Source organism: Vidua macroura, chromosome 7, assembly GCF_024509145.1.
Source record: "Vidua macroura isolate BioBank_ID:100142 chromosome 7, ASM2450914v1, whole genome shotgun sequence".
NCBI lineage: Eukaryota > Metazoa > Chordata > Aves > Passeriformes > Viduidae > Vidua > Vidua macroura.
In genome coordinates this window covers 15,632,888-15,652,948 of record NC_071577.1, presented here as the reverse complement: position 1 = coordinate 15,652,948, position 20,061 = coordinate 15,632,888, and the positions used below count along the sequence as shown (strand labels likewise).

Genomic DNA, 20,061 nt, shown 5'->3' with positions numbered 1-20,061 from the left:
GCACAGCGCGGCGTGCAAGAGACACCCATCCTCCGGCCGCACGCAAGGGCACCGCTGCCCAGGGCGCTGACCCGCGGCCCCTTTAAGCCCGGCCCGGCGCTCCGTGCCCCGGGCGAGCGCCGCCGCCGCCCGCGGCCGCGCCGCCCCGCCCGGCCCGGCCCGGCCCGCGCCTCCCGGAGCGCCGCGCGGGGCGGGGCGGGCACGGCGGAAGGAGAGGCCGCGGCCGGGCCTCGCTGCCGGCGCTGCCCGCGCTCCGAGGCGCAGCCCCGCGGGAGCACCTGCCGCCCGCCCCCGTGGGGCCGCCGAGCCGCACCTGCCGGCGCTGCCGGGCCGGGCCGGGCGCCGTTCGTGGGCGGGCAGGCGGGCATGGCGGCGCGCTGAGATGAAAGTGACCGTGTGCTTCGGGCGGACCGGCATCGTGGTGCCCTGCAAGGACGGGCAGCTCCGCGTGCGGGACCTGACCCAGCAGGCGCTGCAGCGCTACCGCAAGGCCCAGGAGAAGGTGAGGGGCGGCCGGGCCGTGCGCGGAGCCGGCCCGGGCTGAGGGGCGGCGGGGGGAAGGCCCGGGGCCGGCGCGGGGGCGGCCGGGCTGGAGGGGCGCGGAGGGGCGGGGGGCTGCCGGGCCCTGCGGCCGCGGGGGCACGGACGCGGTGCCCTGCCTGAGTGCCCCTGCCAGGTACTTTGTGTGAGCAGCTGATGCCGGCGGGCGGGGAGCGTGTCCCGCTCAGCTGCCCGGCCAGCATGGCTGTTACTGCTGTGCGTGTTGACTAACAAACTTGAAACAGACGAACATAACAATAAGTCACTTTCATTCAAGCTTGTGTTTTCTGGCATCAGCTGCTCAGTGAGGTGCTATCTGCATGGGAAGGTGATTTCCTTTACATGAAAGGAGCTCTAAGTTTTTCTTTGGTTGTACCTAACTGAGCATAAAAATATTTTTTCTTTTTTTCTCCAAGAGGCAGGTGCTGAAGGCTAATGGGGTACTGCTCAGTATTGATTAAAGGCCTAGTGTTGCAAATACTGCTTTGTGAAAGAAATTCCAGTTACAAGCCCTGAATTAAGGACCTGCAGTATTGCGTTCATCTTCCTAAAACGTCTGAGTAAAAAGTACAGCCAACATCTTAAGGGTTCTGTTTTGTGACATGTGCTAGTTTCTTATGGGCCCAGTCAACTGTTTGGTATTCTGAATGCAAAACGGGAAGTAAATTCTTGTCCTTGCAGATTTAATTTGATAAAAACTTGCTACTGATACGTTAAATACATCATGAACAGCTGTGGCTGATCTAGTAGAGATTGCTATGATCTCCATGTTGGTCCTTCCGAGCAAATGTCGTGCTTTAACCTGCCTTAAGACGCATAGAGCTTTGACAAATATTTTGCGTTAAAAGTAGTTTTTCCTAATGATGCTGTCCGTGCATAATAGCTACAAAATGTTTGTAGAATTCTTGGTGCTGTTAGAGTGAACAGTCAGTGAGATCTTTTGCACTGAAGTATGGTTGAGAGTACTAAAATATGCCTCCAAGAGATGGGCTTTATCAGAAACAGAATCACTTCCAGCTGTGTTGAATTTAGAAATTTACAAATTGATTTCAGCTTTTGATTTGTGCTTGTGATGACATTGAAATTAGTCTCATGATGATGGCTTAAAGGTGGCCTACAAAGCCTTTGTATTTCAAATCCCTTTCTTCCTCTACTCTTTATTTACTTTTTTTTTTATTTCCTTTAGAAAGAAGTAGAAGGGTGCCTGCCTTTCTAGGTGAAGTCCTGACTATTCTAGAAGGCTCAATAAGCATTTATAGGATAGAAATTCTAACAGTGTGAGAAATCTTCAGATAAATGCCAGATTTTTAAGGTATACTACAGTTCTCATGAATTTGTAACCGATTTGCTGTTAAAGTAGTAGCTAAAGAATTTTTTTAATGCCTAGTAATCATCTTCTGTGTTGTCCTATGCCCTTCAGGTGTGAGGTCAAAATCATTGCCTTCTTTATAGGACAACCAGAGGCCAGAGTCCATGTTTCTGACCTTGCAGTCAGTGCTTCTGACCTTGTATTTCTTCCTTTGCAAATAAGCTTGGGGTGTTTTTTTTTGGGGCTTATTTCCTTATGGAAATGTTGAGTTCCTTATTCTCCATCATAGGTGGACAAATGGGTACAGGCCAGTTTGTTCCAGAATTGCTAATCACTTTGAGTAATGGAGCTTCAGAGCTAGAGTTTATACAAGGCTGTGTAAAGAGGCAGAGTGGGGGAGCAGCCTAAGGACTTGAAAAGCAGAATATGTTTTCATTCAAGTCACTAAAAAAAGTTTTATACCTTGTGCATCCTCTCTCCCTCCCCCCTGCTCACTGGAAATGTAAACAGTTCTGTTGTAGTGCTTTGATTAGCTGGCTTCCAATCTACAAGGTTTGCACTGCAACTGGCCAAAAAGATAAATTTCTTCTTATCTTGACATGCATCATTCAGCATTAGATTACTTTCCTGGGGGAAAATTTGGGGTTGGTAAAACAGATCATACAGATGTCTCAAACAATTAGTTTTATTTACCTTTTGGAGTACTTTTTTTCTGATGTAACATGGTGGATTGGGTGTTTTGCCATGTTCCTTCTTTTTGCTCTTTCTAAAATTAACTTTCTGAAAAAAATGTAAAATCTTACTGGGAATGGGATTATGTCAAGATAATCAGCTAAAATGTGCTTTGAGGTGTGCACATAAACAGGTTTATGCTAAAGATAACTGAATATTTGTTTTTCTTTTAAAAATATTTAGAATGTTTGGAATACTTTGTGACAGAATGCTGCTCTTTCTGTTGGCATGTTAAGCGTTCTTTTTCTAAGTTTTTTGAGTGTTAAAATATTTTAAAGAGCTAAGTGGAAAATGTTATTGTTAAAGTGCCTGAAGTATTTGGAGAAGGAGGCAGAATTGATAGAAGGAATAGCTTTCATAGCTGTAGAAGGGAAAATGAAAAAGATAGCTAGGATACAAACTTTAGGAACTTTTTATTAGTTATGGTACTGTCAAATACCACAAAAATGTTTGAGGGGGTCTGCATTTTGGGAGTTGTGCTGGAAGTCTAGTTTTGCTCTTGCACTACAGTCACTCGTCTGGCAAAGGGGAAGATATAAGATTAGATTAATTAATGTATATTGTAAAATATTTGAATACACATATGTAAATAAGAATTTTTGAACTTTGCACTTTTTTATACTTGTAATGAGAGGAAAGCTGATGCAGTAAATTATTAAGTCTCTGTTTTCTGTGAGACAGCTGAGAACTTGGTGGGCAGTTGCTTATTGTAGCCTTGTGTGTTTCCTTAGCAAATTTCATTTGGTTTCTTCATGGGACTGTTGGCAAGGTTTGGTCATGAAGGCTCAATTGCCTCAGTTAATGAAGTTGCTTTGTTAACTGAACCAAAACACTGGACCAATTTCAGTTGAGAAATCACTGTAAGTAATTATTTTTTGATGCAACTGAGTTTAGTGGCTTTTAGAGGTACTGTAGTAGTTCTCAATGGTCAGATCCTGTCTGATTCACTGGAGGATACAATAACTGCCTGGAATTAAGAAACTTTGTATTACAGTATCAACTAAGAGATTTGTGGTCTAGGATTTTGTGATGTGAATAGTCATAGATGTTTTAGAAATTTTCTCGATCAGCTGCTTTGTGAGAATTGTAAATATTTTTTCAGGGAAGTCACTGTCATCTCAGAAAAGTGACTTGAGCAGAATGAAGTTTGCTGGAACTCTTGTGACCCAGGATCTGCTCTTGTTGCTGTTTAGTAATGTACATTAAGGCTTCCTGCTGACAGGTAGATACAGTAGGATTAATGATTCCTTATCATCTGCCCAGCCCCTAACTTTGTATTTTGGTGCCTTGGGGAGCAGTTGTGTGTCATCTGTTGCATTTAGGATTCTTTGCTTGAGTGAGAACAGATGTACTGCAAAAGAGTTGAGTTGCTGTGCCTGATCTGTGTTTCCTTCTCTGTAGCTGTAAGATACATTGCCTTGGATACAGGTCCTTGCTGATTGTTTTCCAGTCGATTGTCAGAGACTTTTTTTTCCCACTCCCAAGTATATGAATGAGAGGAAAAAGAGGAGTTCTGGGTCGGCATGGGAGGGTTTAATGGGCTCTTGTGGTGTTGACTGGATTTGTTTGGTCCTGTTGAAAGCAATACCTTAAAATGCACATGGGACTAAATGCACTCAAGATAGATGCTCTGTTGTGCTCACATCTCTCCCCTTGGAAATGCTGTTCTCCCAAATTTGAGGCAACAGTTGAATCACCAGCTTTGCAGTGGAGTCCTTGGCTCAGCTGGAGATCCTTGCTTGCTGTCTCGGAGGCCTTGAATGTTGTTGGTACAGAAAGTGATGTCTGCCCAGGGAAATGAGGCTAGCAAAGTGAAATCCACTGTGACTTTTCTTTAAGCTGCAGTGAAACTTATCTGAGGAAAATATGTAAAACCTCTTGCTGCTCCAGATGTTCTTTATCTCTCTGGAGGAGCCAGAGACAGGGAAGCGGTGGTTATCATCTGTGTGTTCATTTACTAGTGTTTGCATATGCAGCACTTACCTACATGGCTTGATTAAACTGACTACTTTGGCTGTCTGCAGTCTTGTTCTTGGAAGCCAGCTGAATGAGTGGGACATGGAAGTCATGTAGTAAAATTAATAACCACTGCAATTTGTGGTTTAAAATTTGTCATTTTAGGCACAGTTAAATTCTTGAGTGGCTCACTCTCAACAGCCTTAGTGAGCCTCCTTTGGGAATGGGGATAGAGACAGTCAAATATTAGTTGCCTTGTCTTCCTGGAACTTGGTCTCCACTTGTAACAGGAGTGTGTCTTTCCATTCATGAGAACAAACAGAGGGCATCCAGTTAATCCTAGAACGGTGATGAGAATTTTGATTTGCAGTCAGACTGAGCAGGAAGCAGTAAGATAGTGGGTTAATTCAAGAATGGTGCAGTTTTGATTAAAATGAGAAAAAATAGATTATTTGGGTTGTATTGATGATCTTTCCCAAATTAGATAAATTTAGGAAGCTAATGCTCCAGGTTGATTGTTTATATAATTTTGTGAGCTCTACTAATAAAATACTTTCTCAGTTTCTTTCTGTTCCTGCTTGCTGACCACATGACAATTAATGTTCTGGAATTAGGTATTGCTGTTGTAAATTAGCCAGCAAACAGAAGGAGAACTAAATGTTCTTTTAGTTTCTCTAAATATATTTGGGATAGGAAGAATGACAATTTTTTTTTTTTTTACTCTAATGCTTACAAAAGATGTTTGCAAAACCAGAAGACTTTTTCAGAAGGTATATGTGAAAAGTTTTGAAGGAAGTCCTTTTTTATGACAATTTTTTCTGTTTTGGGCAAATTGTAAGTATCTAGTCCTTTATAAAGGCAGAGTAATAAAGTTGTATTTGTGTGGCACTTGTGTACTCCTGTCTTGGACTTGGTCGCTAGGTTTGGTATTTTTCCCTATCCTGATTTGTCTTAGTTTATTTTATTTTTTGCTCTAATAGGGCTGGGGTGAATCCATAATCTTTGTTTTACCAAAACAATTCTAAGCTCTGTCTTCAAGTACTTTTTTTTGCTAGAAATTATTTTAATTCCCGTATTTTTCTTAGTATGCTTAATCAGTTACAGTATGTTAATGAGCTTGTACATTGTTTTGGCAACTGATATATTTCAATGAACAGCTTGATTATCATTTCCACATTCAGCCTTTGGAGTTGTCACTATGATACTGTACTAAAAAATGAGAATATAACTTGATATGCTGCTTTCTCATTACTGTTGCATGAGTTTGAGTAACTGACTGATACATAGGAATGCGGGCTATATGAGTAGGGGAAGTAAAGAAAATGGAGGAGACAAATGAATTCAGAAACTCCTTATTGACTTAAAAATGCTGGTGATGATATTTCATTGGGATTGGGAACATCTTTGAAGTGGCAGAACTTTGAGTCCCTTAAAGAATTTTCTGGATCTCTTTTACAGGTACCCAGAAAAATTGAGAGTTAAAAAGTGTCTGCCTTTTAATCACTTTTGTGTAAAATGTCTGCTGCTGTGTTGTATCATAGCCACTAGTGTTGAGGTAATGACATTTTTGGTAGATTTTCAGGCTCCTTTTCTCACAAGTGTTTAAAATCTCTGCTGAAGAACTACCATTGAATTTAGATTTGTCATAGAAAATGTCTTCTAGTCCATTATGTACTTACGTAACATGGAAAAAAGAAAGTTTGATCCCCTTTTTCCTTATAAGAAGTTGACTATTGCCAGTAATGGGCTTTTGGCTGAATACTGAGTTACCTGATGTTAACGTGTTTCAGGGGAGCTCATTGAAGGGTAGAGCTAGATAAAACTGGTGGAAATTCAATAGGCAAAATGAGAGTAACCCGTCCTGGAAATACTGCAGGTCAGACTTCAGTGTATGTGATAATACTGAGTGTCCATTTTTTTTCTCCTAGATCATATTTTTCAAGTTCTGAACACTATTCAGCTGTTATTAATTGAGATACAGCAAAGATTTGTGTAGTAATTGAATTTTAAATCAGTCATAGGAGGAAACCACTAAAGAGCAGTACAGAGTTCTAAGTAGTGACTCCTTGCTGTTGCTCTTTGCCAAGTTGAAGATGAACTCTGAGTAGACTCACAGGAATTTGTGAAGAAGGAATTCAAACGTCAAATGGTATTTCTGGCATGGGATGCAAGCGGGAGGTGCATTTGCTTGCTGCATAAAATGCAGTTTTAATGGTTTTATTTGCTTAAGCATCTGAAAATGAAGGGTTGTGATCTACTGATATTTTCTGAGAAACATAATGTTTTTAGTTTAACAGATAGTCATTTGGGCATAATGTTTTATGTTGTGTGACTTTACTTTCCTCCTTACTCATTCAGTATGATAGGTCAGTTGAATTGCAACATACTGTGCTGTCTGGCATCCTGCTACTGAAGCAGCAGATTTCCTCCCCCGTTGAGCAAAACATTCTTTAGGCTTTCCTAATGATTCGAATGTCAGAACTGCAGCTTTCCTAGGCATGAAGACCTATTGCTTCATTATTATAAACTCCCTCTAACCCCCTATAAACATGCCTGTGTTTCATCCTTAATGAATGTGATAACACTAAAGGTCTTGAGCAATTAGTATAATTGAAAACAGATTCTGCTTTGTATTTTTTTATTCAATTATTGAATCTTATGCATAAGGATATACCCATTTTATGTCAGGGAAGTGACTGAACAGAAATGACAGGCTCATGTGAATGGCTTATTGATAGAAATTGTCTTGTAAATTCCACTGAAGTAGACAGTGCCCTGAATACCTTGTTAAACTGAGAAAGCTGCTTCATATGAGAAATTTAGAAAATCACCATGTTACAAGAACTTTTGTATTGGTGTACACGAACTGCAGTATTTGTGTAATATTGTCATTAATAAAAACTTTTTTTGTTCCCCTCAGGTTATATGTTGCTGTGGTAGTTCTGTAAGCCTTTTCATCACTGCTTTATTACTTCCACAGGATTACTTCAATAACTTATTTGTAAAGGAAACTTAGTGTTATAACAAATTACTGTTTGCACTGGATAGGACTTTTTTGGACTGTTTTCCTCACTTTAAAGAGAAAGTATGTAAGACTTGATTTTGTAAATGTTTGGGGTTTTTTTCTCTTTATGCCTAATCATTGTGCTAGAGACATCTCCATTAAGGGAACTGTTGTAATGTTTTACTGTAATCAGAATGACTCTTCTTTCCAGTGTAAATCTGTAATTGTTATGTCACCACTAAATACATCCACTCAGAACTGATGACTTGGCTTTCTTGTGGCACAGCACTGCTCAGGTGGTTGACTCGCTCTTGGGAATGCTCCTGAGGTGGGAGGTTCCGGCAAGTTGCTTGTTGGTTTCACGAGAATGCAACATTTGTTATTTCTTACCTCAGTGTTTTTCTTTATTGGCTGTTGTGTGTATGAAAAAGAAAACTACAGAATGCTTGAATGAATATGCTTTTTATAGCCTGTAATAAGGATAGCGTTGGAATGAAGGGTAGATATGGAGCAAGATGGATGATTGTACTCTACAGAGCTTGATAATTGGAATCACAGAATGCAGTCTGATGGTAGAAGCTAACAGTTGGCACTGGACTCACTCTTTTTCCTGGCTAGGGATTTGACCTCAAAGATGGGGCTCCATTGAGCCAAATGTTTTGCAGTACACAAATAAAATAGACTAGAATGTCTGGTAATCTGAAAAACATTCTATTCTACCAATAAAATACTGTCAATTGGTGAATCATAATACACAACCTCCCTATCATTTTCCTTTACAAAAATGCAGTAATTCCTTAATCAGTAGAAGAAAATAGAATGCTTAAGGGAGAATCACATGCAATCCCAGGAACAGAGACCTGCATTCCTTGAAAATTATATGGCTTTATTTTTTTACTTTGACTAATCAGTTTCTCTACTTGTATCTCTTTCCTAAAACCTTAACAGACCTTCACATTTTTGTAGAAGATGCTATCTCATTCTTATCAATCCATCAACAGCTGAGTTGGTCTTTATTGGCAAACCTGAACATCTAAATTTTAGATTCTCTGAGAGGAGACAAAAAATCCATTACATAATCATCTCCTGTTTCTTTTAAGTGACAATGTACAGTTCAAGTAAGAGTAGTTCCAGCTCAAAAGAAGTTATAATTCAGCAGGTCTCTGTTTGGACTTTTGAAGGAGAGACGAGTCATAAGTCCTGGTGGGTTAATCCTGTGTATATGGTGTATTTACTATATACATATCCCGTGAATATGGTGTATTTATTCTGTATCCAAACCCTGGAGCACCCATGTGTAGACCATTTTACAATTAAGGGTTATTTCTTATAATTTGGGCATGGCTTTATGCCTTCTCAGTAGCTGTGAGAGGTACTGGTAAAATAGTTAAGTGTTTTGACATTTCCCTGAAAGCTGCCATGACAAGATTCTGTCCATCCAGTAAGTACATGGGAGATCTGCCTGATCTTCAGGTGATGATCTGCTGCATAAGGGGCTGGTTGAAAAGATGCTTGTGCCTGCTTTGTAGCTTGTCCTCTTGGCTGTGTGCCAGGGGAACAGGCAGACTTCAGTGTGTCTCTATAAATTTTGATGATGTCCATAGTAAAGTAGCTCCCTTTTTATGTTTCTCCTCCAACTACAAGTTTAGAGGCCATGTAGTCTTTCCTAGCCTTTGGTTGTTTTTTTTTTTGTTAGTCTTGCAATGCTGGATGTCATTAATGGTGGTAAGACCAGAATTTCATGGTGAAGATTTGGGGGTAATTCCATGATTTTTCCATGTTTTAAAGAGTTTTACTACTGCTGAATGTAGGCACCATTCACTTTGGCTCCTGTAGGTCAGGCAATTTTTTGTTGAATGCAGTTCATTGTGGTGCAGTTTGCCTAAAATGATGATAATTTTTTTTTAAATCCTCTGTGATACTCATTTGGTGAGTAATATTTTGAGTGTTAGAAAGATTTCCACTAATTTCTCTGCTTGGCACTTCTTATTTCTGACCACAAGCCAGAAGTGTAACCAGACTACAAATATAAAGCTCTAAAGACTTTGCTCTTATTGATAGTGTTGGCTGCCGGCTGCTTGGGATACAGACTCTTTGTAAGTGATAAGTGTCATGAACAAAGAAGATAGAATGTGACCTAGAATTCTGCTTAACTAACTTCTTCCTGCAGAGCTTGTCAGAATTCCATGTCCCATCTCACCCTGCTACTCCTGCCTGCCAGTCAGTTGCAGAACATCCTTCCTATGGATTCCTGGTTGAGCAGCTATTAAAATTCTCTCTTCCAGCTGCAACTTTTTCTATAAGGATTTCTTAACTATTTCATAAGGATTTTAATGGAGAAGTTTCATCTCAGAATTCTTTTGATCAGTCCTAGATATTAAACACCACAAGGTCAGGGCAGAAATACAATGGTACATAAGTAGGGTAAGCAATAAAGCTACTCGTGACAGTGTGTCTGTAGCTCTTCTAGAAATAGAAGTAGTTCATGGGTTCTGCAAGTCTGACTGAGGCAGCGTTGCTGTTTTGCAGCAGTTCATGTCTAGAATGGCTCATTGTACCCTTTCTCTTTCACAGGCAGTAAGGGCCTTGCAGCTGTGCAATGAAAACTGTACCACACTCTATGCTGGGCAAAACCAAGTGACTTCCTCTAGCTTGCATCATACTTCATCATCAGTAAATTGGATGAGGGTGCTGTGTCTCACCTGTACATTTTTTTAAACTGAAACAAGTTTCTGCTTTTGAAATAAATAGTCCCAAAGTCTTCCATTCCCTGCTTAACTTATTTCTCTAAAGAAGTTTAATTTTTGTTATCTTGGTTTTTATTTGAGCTGTGGGTTAGTCTACATGAAAGCCTTTATGGAAACCAGAAGACATACAGGAATTTTTTTGGTGAGTAAAGACTCCAGAGGGCTTGCTTTTAGAAAAAAAAAGGTGCAGTATTTGTTGAGCTTGCAGGAAAAAAAATGAGGCTAATATCGTATACATCAATCAAATGTTTATGTATTGTTAACTCTGTGAAATGCTGTTTGCCTCTAAATCACATTCCTTGTACTCAAACAGAGTTAAAAAGTTATTTGCTGTAACAATGATTTTTGTTAAGGTATAATGCTTTTTTTTTAATAATAATTTGCTGCAGTAGGGGGTTGTCAGCAATTTATGAGTTTATTTTTACAAGGTAGTTTATTTACTACTGAGTAGGAGTTGATTTATGGAAATATCTGGTCTGTTCTAGTGTGTAAAAATGTATCATACTTTGCTTTGACTCTGGTTTTAATTGTATTTTCTTTAGGTTACTCACTCTACTGATATTTCTACAGAAATTCAGTATTTTTCTCCAGGTTGCCCCCCTGACCCTCCCCATTCTACAATGGGTTGCAACAGTGTACTAATATATAAAATTTGCTTAATTTGCATAATTTTCAAAAGTCTGTTTCTCACACTTGCCTTATGTAGCAGATATGTATTTTTTTAAGCAATGTTGGAAATTTGACTGTCATCTTCTGTTACTGGTGCCTCTCAACCTGTTCTTTGTCTGCTCAAAGAATAGAACATTGGAGAGGCAATTGCTCTCTTCAATTGAATTTTCCCAAGTTTTTTGTCAGGTGGAAGGACTTGCTGAAATTTTTCAAGGACTGATGAGAGTTAACATGCTCAGTTCCTACAGAATTAGGCTCATTTGAAAAACCAAGCTGCTGCCAATTCACAGTTAATTTTCTCCTGCTGGCTGTAATAAATGTATCCTGAACAAATGTTTCAGGAGTTCCTGGCATTATAAGCTACAAAAAGAAAACTCCCTGAAGAGCTGGAAACCTGAAATAGTTATTTTGGGTGATAGAAAGGAGAAGGTTCATTGACATTTCAATACTGAGAACCAGCATTTACATAGTAGTAGTTGTGATGCAGGCGTTGTTTAGATTGTAATAGAAAAAGGAAGATGCATTTTTTTTTTTGCGGAAAAATAGTACATGTGTGTGAAAAAAAAAAATTAACATTAGGGTTTGTCAATGATAAATTGTGACTCTTCTGTGTGAGGCGAGAAAATTTGCATGTAAAAATCCAGGGAAGACTCCTGTATTAATGTTTCAGGAGCAGTTATTTGGATAGCTCTCATTCAGCTGCTGACTGATGGGAGGTACTAAATTTACATGGAAACCAATTCACTGTCTTCGTGAAGAGCAAAATTAAGAATTAACTTTTGCTCTAAAAACTCATCATATCTCATAAATGCTTAGAAGAACACTCATGACCTATGCATTTTAAATATATTACTTTTAAGGGTGTCTTCTTCCTTGTGGTTACTGTTGTGTTGAATCTACTTACTTTTTTGAACTCTCAACAGAACAGAATTGCTCTAAACGCTTCTTCTTTTCGCATACTTCAACTTGGAGTAAGATGGACCAGAATATGCCAGTGTTGGCCCCTTAATCCCTAAGTCTGAAAAATGTTGGTTTAGGTAGTTTTCCGTTTAAATTGAATTTTGTGCCTTGTAGAGGAGTAATTGCTGCAAGTGAGAACGTGAAAGGAGTAGATGGTTTGTGTTTGTACATTCAGGGTGCTTTTCTTATTAGGCCCTTCATATATTATTAAAAATGTAATGCTAAAGCTGGACTCCATCTTCCTCTGGTCACCCCGGGTCTCTGGTAGCTGTGCTTGCAGTGTGATTTTTTTTTTTTTTTTGTTTATTTTGCTGCAGCAATATTCACTGCCATTTAACTCTGAAAAGTGTCTGAATACATACTTTAGTTGTTTTTATTTATGTATCAGGAATTTTGCAGTTATATATGTATCATATTCTTTCTTGTCTGGTGTAACAAAATATATATTAATTGTTATTGTCATTTTATTAAATAAGCCATATTCAAAGACACTAGGAAAACACTAGGTAGATTTTCTGGTAACTTCCTATGTTCCAAATATAAAGTACATCTGTCATTGTTTGTCCTGGTGTGACACAACTGTCTTTGAATGCAGTGAAAGTGGAGGGGTCTGGCTTATTGTTCATAGCGCAGTTTGTTAATGGCTGGAGATAGGAAATGAGCATCTCACTAAATGGAAGTCTTGGTCAACCTCTGACTCTTGCCTTAAGGCTTTGAGAATAGACAATATGAAAAAAACCCATCTTCTTTCCAGATGGCTGAATGCTTGATGTGTCTTTATGTTTAGCTGTCATTCAAATGTGAATGCTGTGGTGATTATAAGTGTCTTCCATTTTTCTGGTTTGAAATGATCCCTTTTATGCATTGTGTGTTTAGAGATTAACTGTTTGCTTATCAATATGGATTTTAGAAAAAAACCCAGCTTGATCGTGTAGCAAAATCCAGGATGCTGGTGTTCATAAGCAGACTTTATAGTGAGGTCTTAGTTCCACATGCTGTGGTGCAGACCAAAGTAGTTTTGAAATAGATTGTAGTGTACTATTAACATTCTGCAAAATGTTGTTGCTTCAGTTTTGAAACATCTTGTGTGTGATAAGTTTCATGCTAGTGGTTTTTGTTACTGAAAAAAATACTATTCTGCAGTCTGGGAAGAGAAAAATTGATGAAGGAGGCTTTGTGGGATGGAGTTTCTTTTAACTGGGAAGAAAAAAGCTAGATTTAACTTTTGAATGGTGAGTTTGAATCATGTATTTTCATGATGCTTGAGTTCATAGTGAAAGATACAAGCTACAGTTTAATGATCAAACTGTTAAATAGTGTTGTAAGCTGAAGCACACTTAATGGGTTTTCAGGCTGTTTTCCTTGGGAGTTTTCTGTGTAATTTTGTTTTTGAGCCTGAAGTCATAGTTTGTGTAAGAGATACCTTTAGTAATGCAGCCAAAGCTGTTGCAAGTTCTGTAGGAGTCCAAATCACTTACTTTGTGAGCATTAGACCAGTAAATTCTGATGTTATATATATATATATATATATATATATATATATATATATATATATATATATATATATATATATATATTTGCATGTGCTGGATTCCTTTTCAGGCACTGCATATGGTGATAAAATTTAGTGGAAGTAGATCCAATTACTTTGCTGAAAAGCTTTCAGCATCTTGTGGCTGAACTTGTCAGCGACTGTCTCCCTACCTGTTTTTGTGTGTGGGAGTTGGGAACCAGATCCAGTCATTCTTCACTGAGATGGGAGCTGTTACTCTGCAAGTCCTGTTGACAGTAAATTGTGCTAAAATGTTCCTATAACATGCTTAGGGTTGAGCATTCTTGTGAATAATGGTTATGTCCACTTAGCTGTAGGCATTTTCAGTAGATCTTTGTTTAATTTTATTTCTTATTTCTGTTGGCGCTTGAGCATGGCATAATTATGTGGAGCTAATGTATGTGGGTACAGTTCTGGAGCCCAAAGAGAATGAATGAGGTAGCTGACTGAAAAGTAAATTGGACTCATTTGTATCAGTAATGGATGGCATCAAGCTGCAAATGAAAATGAAGGTTGTAATGGCATCTCAGGACTGATGCAAAATATATGCAAATACAGCATTTAAGCAAGTTTGCTTACCAGCTATTTTCATTTTTACTTTATTGTAGAGTTGTACTGGCTGGATTAAAGTTATGTAAGGAGGGGTTTTTTTTACATGTTTACCTTTGCAAGCTGTGGGTTGGAGAAAGTTGCTACCAAACAGTAACTGGAACATGTGCCTCAGGTGCCATTTTTCACATTTGGGCTAAGTGTTGTACTTGACTGACTTAGTCCTACTTGTCAGTTGTTTTGCATTGACTTTGATGCTGCCTCCCTTTGTCCTCTGAAACCTGTGAAGGGGTTTCTTCCCAACTCTTTTGTGATTCTGTTTTCCTAGAGAAACTTGGAATAGCAGAAGAAAGCAGCCCTCTGGGATAAAGGTAGGGCGAACCCTTATGCACACTAGTAGTATTAAATTTCAATGGAAAAGTGGGTAATCTCACTTTCTTTACTGTTTATCTGGCCAAAATCCACTTCATGCATTGAGCTTAGGCATATGGCATCAAGTTTTGATGATGTAATTATTCTGGCATGTTCTGTATTTCAGCTAGGTGAAGATGGAAGTTGTTCTCAGGAGCCTTGACTGGGTTTCATCCAGTTCCATCACTTGGCTTTGGCAATATGTTTAAACGTAGAGGTTGTTTCAGTTGTTCATCAGGTATATTTGCTGTATCTTGGAAGTCAAATACTAAAACTTACCCACTTTGTACTGTGATGATATAAATTTTATTAATATAGCACAAAATATGGCAGATTATATAATAATCCCCACAGTGTAATATTAAGATGCTAAATATTTGTATAACTTTTTAAACTTCCTGATTATTTTCTTTCAAGCAAGAGTCAGAACCACTGAAGCTGGCTGGGCTTTATGGAATTAGGCAGTGCTTGATTGTTGTGGCTTTAGAATATTATTGACCCAATTGTTTTTTCTCCTGAGAAGTAAAGAGAGGAGAGAATCTGGTTAATTTAGTGTTTAACATGAGAATGAAATAGGTTACAGCATCATCTAGTACATACCTGCAAACCTTGCTCCAACACCTGTATGGTTACACCCTTTGTTTCCCTCCCTGCACAGCCAGTTTTGAGTCTATTGCTTTTCACCTTTTAAATTTTTTTCTTTTTTTTTTCCTTTTTGTTTTCATTTGTAATGAGCTTACTTCTGCCTCACAGGGAGTCTTCTTACGTCTTCTAATGCCTTGATAATTTAAAACTACCCTGGCTGTCTCAGCATCTTTATGGCTCGGGGCCTATGATTGTCCCTTATGGCTTGGTTTTGGAACACAGTCAGTGAATGTACTGTGAAAGGTCGGGTATTTTCTCTGCATGAAGAAAGAGATCCCAGGTCCCCAGTTAAGTCCACTCTAAGGAGAGCAATGGCCTGTGCCTGCTAGGAGCTGTTCAGAGACCATGGGGAGAGTTGATTAAGTTGATATGGGCAGTGGGAATTGGTGGCATTTCTGAAATGCACCCGCTTTGGATGTGTGAGAAGGGAGTGGTAATCTGACTGATCCTACTGACACTGCAAATCTGGCAGTCTTTGGCAAAATTCCTCCCCTGTCTCTGGTTGGTGATTGACTCATGCAGGAAATAGGGTGGTACTGCAGCAGAAAAGTCTTGCTGTTCTCTGTGGAATTCCAAAAAATACCCAATGGCTTTCTATGAGGAATTAAGGATATGCTTCTATAGTTTACTATAGAAGATATACTATCTAGGATATACTATAGATTCTTTTCTCACTTGAGCTTTGCCTAAAGCTCAGTTTATGTTAAAGTTTGACAGGATTCCAGCATGCTTGGTCTGCATTGTCTTACAGGCATTTGTATTCAGTTTTGTTTAGAGTCTGGTGTTACTCAATCACATCTTTGAAGCTCTCAGCTGCTTCTGATAAGCAGTCCTGTGTCAGCTGCAAATGCATTAATCACTTTATCAAAGAAAAGTTGTAAATAAAACAATCTTAGATGGTTTCTAGATGCAGGGCTGAAGTGCTGGCTGCCCTTGGAGATGTGAATAATTTATTATTTTTTCCTGAAGATCTGGTATCCTTCAGTGCTGAGTTTGTTACAAGCTTGAGTTATATTAATTTGCAGCCAGCCTCGTTTTTATCTGTAGCTATACTGAATGATTTGAATTTAAGGGATTGTCAGTTTTTGTTGGCAAAATAACAGTATTGTTCACTCACTTAACCTGGACTTTACTTCTGAAATACACTACTTTTATACACATGCCTTTCTTACTTTAAGTTTTTTCATCTCTCATTTCTATGTGAAAAATGACAGTTTGAAGGAGTAGCTTTATAGTTCTCTCTGCCCACTTAATGTTGGCTTTTAAGAAATTATGGCTGTGGTCTTTAGCCCTCCCAGTGTTACCTTTAGGTAATCAAACAAAAAGCCAGACTCATTGCTAATTAATTACTTGCCAGGTGCCTGGAGCTGAGAAGCAGTTTGCTTATTAGCATAACAATACTACTCTGGATATTGTAGATAATACTTGACAAGGAGGACTTGGGATATGAAAGGTAAGCCTTAAAATCTTGTAGGTTTATTTAGAGATGTTTTGTTCCGGAACTTTTGTGTTAATTTGCACAAGGTTGAGTCTTTTGTGTTTCTGCATTGTTGAAGCAGTCTTATCTAATGGCTAATTGAAAAGCTAAAGGATATTCTCAGTTTATAACTGAAGATCAGTTTGCACTTATATTCTTACATTTGTATAGCTGTCTTGGATTCAGTGCCTGGCATACAGTGTGCTCCACTTTTAACTGAGCCTGTGAAGGGGAGGTTTTGGCTGGTTCTTCCAAGTGTGTACGTGTGTATCTCCAGCTTTCTTAGTAAAACTGAAACAGACATACATGGTCTTCTTAAATGTTGGAGTGTAATGTAAAGGTGGGCTATGTGATCCTTTACTGATGTATTCTCTGCATCATGCTTTATTTAAGTAATATTCAGACAGTTATATTCAGAGAGTGTTTTTTCATTCACATTCAGATTCAATATAAAATCAGAATGCTTATTTTTGAAGGGTTCTAGTGCTGCAAGTCAAGTAAAAGTTGGAGTGTTAGTTGAAATAATCTGGGTCCTTTTGGATTTATATCTCTTTGCTCTGATAGAGAATTCCATAATAGGGAGATTAGCAGCAGCTTTTTCTGTTTTCCTCCTCAGACTGAATGTGGGAGATAGGTATTTTTTCCCTCTGCATATTCGACTGTCAGGATAAACCAGCTCTCTCTTCTTTCTTCTTTCTGATTACAGTGAAGTACCTTCCCTGCCTTGTGGAAAATGAAGACTTTATTATTAGTACATAGTCCTAGTAATTTCTCAAAACATAATAATTTAAAGATGGCTAAAGGACAAGAAATCTAGTCTCTTTGCCAAAACTATCTCTGAGAGCCAGAACAGACTAACTGTCCTTCCTTCTGCTGTGACCTACAGTATGCAAGTGTTAAGTGACTCAAGCGGAAGAGTCCTTTTCACTGTGCTCCCTTTGTTTTATAGCCTATGTGAAGAACTTCCACTGTGTTCATGTTCTGTGGTTTGTCTGCTAGGGTCTCAGGCCAGGATCTTTATCTTCAGATGTGACCTGGGACATTTTTAACAGCTGCAACTGTGTATATAACCTGTGTGCCAGGTTCCTTGTAGCTCACATCGTCACCTTGAGAGCTCTCTGATGTCTAAGCCTGTCTTGGCTGTAACGAGGTAGCTCTTAAAACCAGTATCTGTTTGAGTTTCTGTCTTCCCAAGGAAAATAGAATGTGCTAACTGTACATGAAAATTAATCAGAAGGAAAAAAGTGCAAGAAGGATGAGTTTCATATCTCCAAAAGGAAGTTCGGTGGTGTGAAGAGAACAGGTAAAGACAGAAAGAAGTGATGATCAGTCCTTGCTATTGTGACTGCTAGTCATGGTAATACTTGGTCGTGTTGATTTCTCAGAGCATAATAATTCGAAGATGGCTAAAGATCAAGAAATATTCTGGGTCCCTCTGGGGACTGGGGATTAACTAATGGTATTTTGGACCATTTTGCATGTCAAAGATAAAGCTGGTGGTGAGCTGTACTTGTGCTGTGTTAGGCCTCATTCCAGAGACTAAAAGGAAGCTCTGCTTTTTGGTTGTTTACTGTGCCTGGGAAGAGCAAGAGAAGATTTTTCTGCTTTCTTCGGGATTGGTAATGGATTGGTTTTGTCACAAATCTGTGGCAGTCTGCAGGCTTCATGTATGAATTATTTGGTTGTCTGTTTTGTGCTCTTGCCATCCTTAAGGGCCAGCAAGGCAGTGTGACCAGACTGTGCAAAACCTGCAAGTGCACTGAGATAAACCCAATGTTTCTGACAAAGATGAATGTTTCTCTGCTGACCTGATCTGATTAGTTCCCCTTTTGATATCAGGTTTTTAGTGCTTTCAAAGACAGAAACTTTGAATATTTAAAGTGATCTTATGTAAATTACTGTTTTTTCAGAACTCCTTTTCTACTTTCTACCATTTGGCTATATCACATCTAATCATGTGCTTGAGGGAAGAATACGTTTTCCACAAATAGTATTAATAGATAAAATGAATGAATGTGAACAAATATTTAGTACATGTGAAAATACATAGAATGAGATTTAATTTTTTAAATAGCTTGTTTACAGGGAATAGTTCCTTCTACTATAGTTTGAAAAGAGAGCCTTCTAAACAGAGGGAGAAATTGTGTTGTTCTGAAGAAAATAATCTTTAAATTCAACTCATACTTGAATTTATTCCTTTTAGGAAGAGTAAAATTTCTGAATTATCTTACTGTGTGAAGAAAACTTCCTAACCTGTCTAAAAAATCAAAATGTGTGCTTTGGTCAGAAGCAAAGCATCATAGGTATAACAACTTAGGCTGATGTTACTTCTTGTGATCATGTTTTGGCATGAGGTTTGAAAGCTTGTTAGACCTGCTATATTTATTGTGAAAAGTGGAGAGCTTTGTTGTCCATGTACTCACAAGTTTGATTGCTTGCAATGAACTTCTTTCTGTTCCCCATCACCCTGCCAGTTAAGGTAGAATTCCTCTCCAAAGATCCTTTCTTGTGCGGCTTTATTTTTATAGTACTTTATTTCATCTGGAGGACAGATTAGGAAGCATCCCTTACAGTCACCTTTCTAAGATTATTTCTGCTGTATGGCCTTCTGTGTTTTCTGTAGCTTTATTTCAGGATTTTTAAAAGCAGTTTCTCTTGGAGCAGACTGCCTTGTCCTTTGCCCTTGCCTCAGCTTTAATTTCTGTCCTTGAGCACACTCAGTATAGATCTTTCTTTAATATTAATAACTTGAGAGAATGTGTGTCAGTCCAGCTGGTAGAAGGCTATAAAGAAGTTTTATCTTCTCTCTAGCATCTTGCAGCATTTTCACTTCTAATGCAAGCAGAGTCAGTGTTTTGGTGAAGGAGAACAATAGCACTATGGAATACACGAGGATTTTTTTTTAGTATCTCACTGTGTTGTAGCATGTTTCCTTGTATTGTCTTAAAGATTTCTGCTGCTTTTGATCTAACTGGAAAGGGTTAAAAATGTGTTGGTTAATCTTATGCTAAAAAGACAGTGTAATTAATTAGAGCTAAGAATTTAATTTTTCAACAGTGAGACCTAGAAATATAAGCTTGTAATGTCCTCTGCTATGTGTAATGTAAACTAAACTCTGGAAGCTGCCTGAGCAGTGAAACCTTAATATTGCTTTATGTCTATTTTTTGAAGTTTGTGAAAAGAAGACCCAGTTTGTACTCAGTTACAAGTGTGTGTGTAAATATATATATATGTGTGTATGAAGTATACTCATGTGCTTCACATAGGGAGGCTAATTCAGATCAGGTCTGTGCCAGGAATTGCTGCATTCAGTAATGTCTGGAACAAACTTAATCTCTTGTCCAGATAGCTGTTCATCTTTGATTTTTACAGAAGCTTCTTGTGGCTCCTTTTATTCCATAAAAAATGTTATGTCTGTAACCTACAATATTGTATGTAATGATACAATTTGTGTACACATGTGAGGAGAGTAGAACTCGTGGTGGTTTGCCTGCTGTAAGGACAGGGTGT

The 20,061-nt window shown here is 38.8% G+C and overlaps 1 protein-coding gene across 3 annotated transcripts in view; it reads left to right on the top strand.

The window, feature by feature from the left end:
- Window positions 1-301: 301 nt before the first annotated feature.
- The window catches only part of PARD3B (par-3 family cell polarity regulator beta), a 395,945-nt gene continuing 376,185 nt past the window's right edge, over window positions 302-20,061 (top strand). For all 3 annotated transcript variants that reach the window (XM_053982562.1, XM_053982561.1, XM_053982560.1), the window contains exon 1: window positions 302-502. In XM_053982562.1, coding sequence (XP_053838537.1) covers window positions 383-502 — 120 coding nt within the window. In that variant the 5' untranslated portion in view covers window positions 302-382. The remainder of the gene's footprint in view (window positions 503-20,061) is intronic.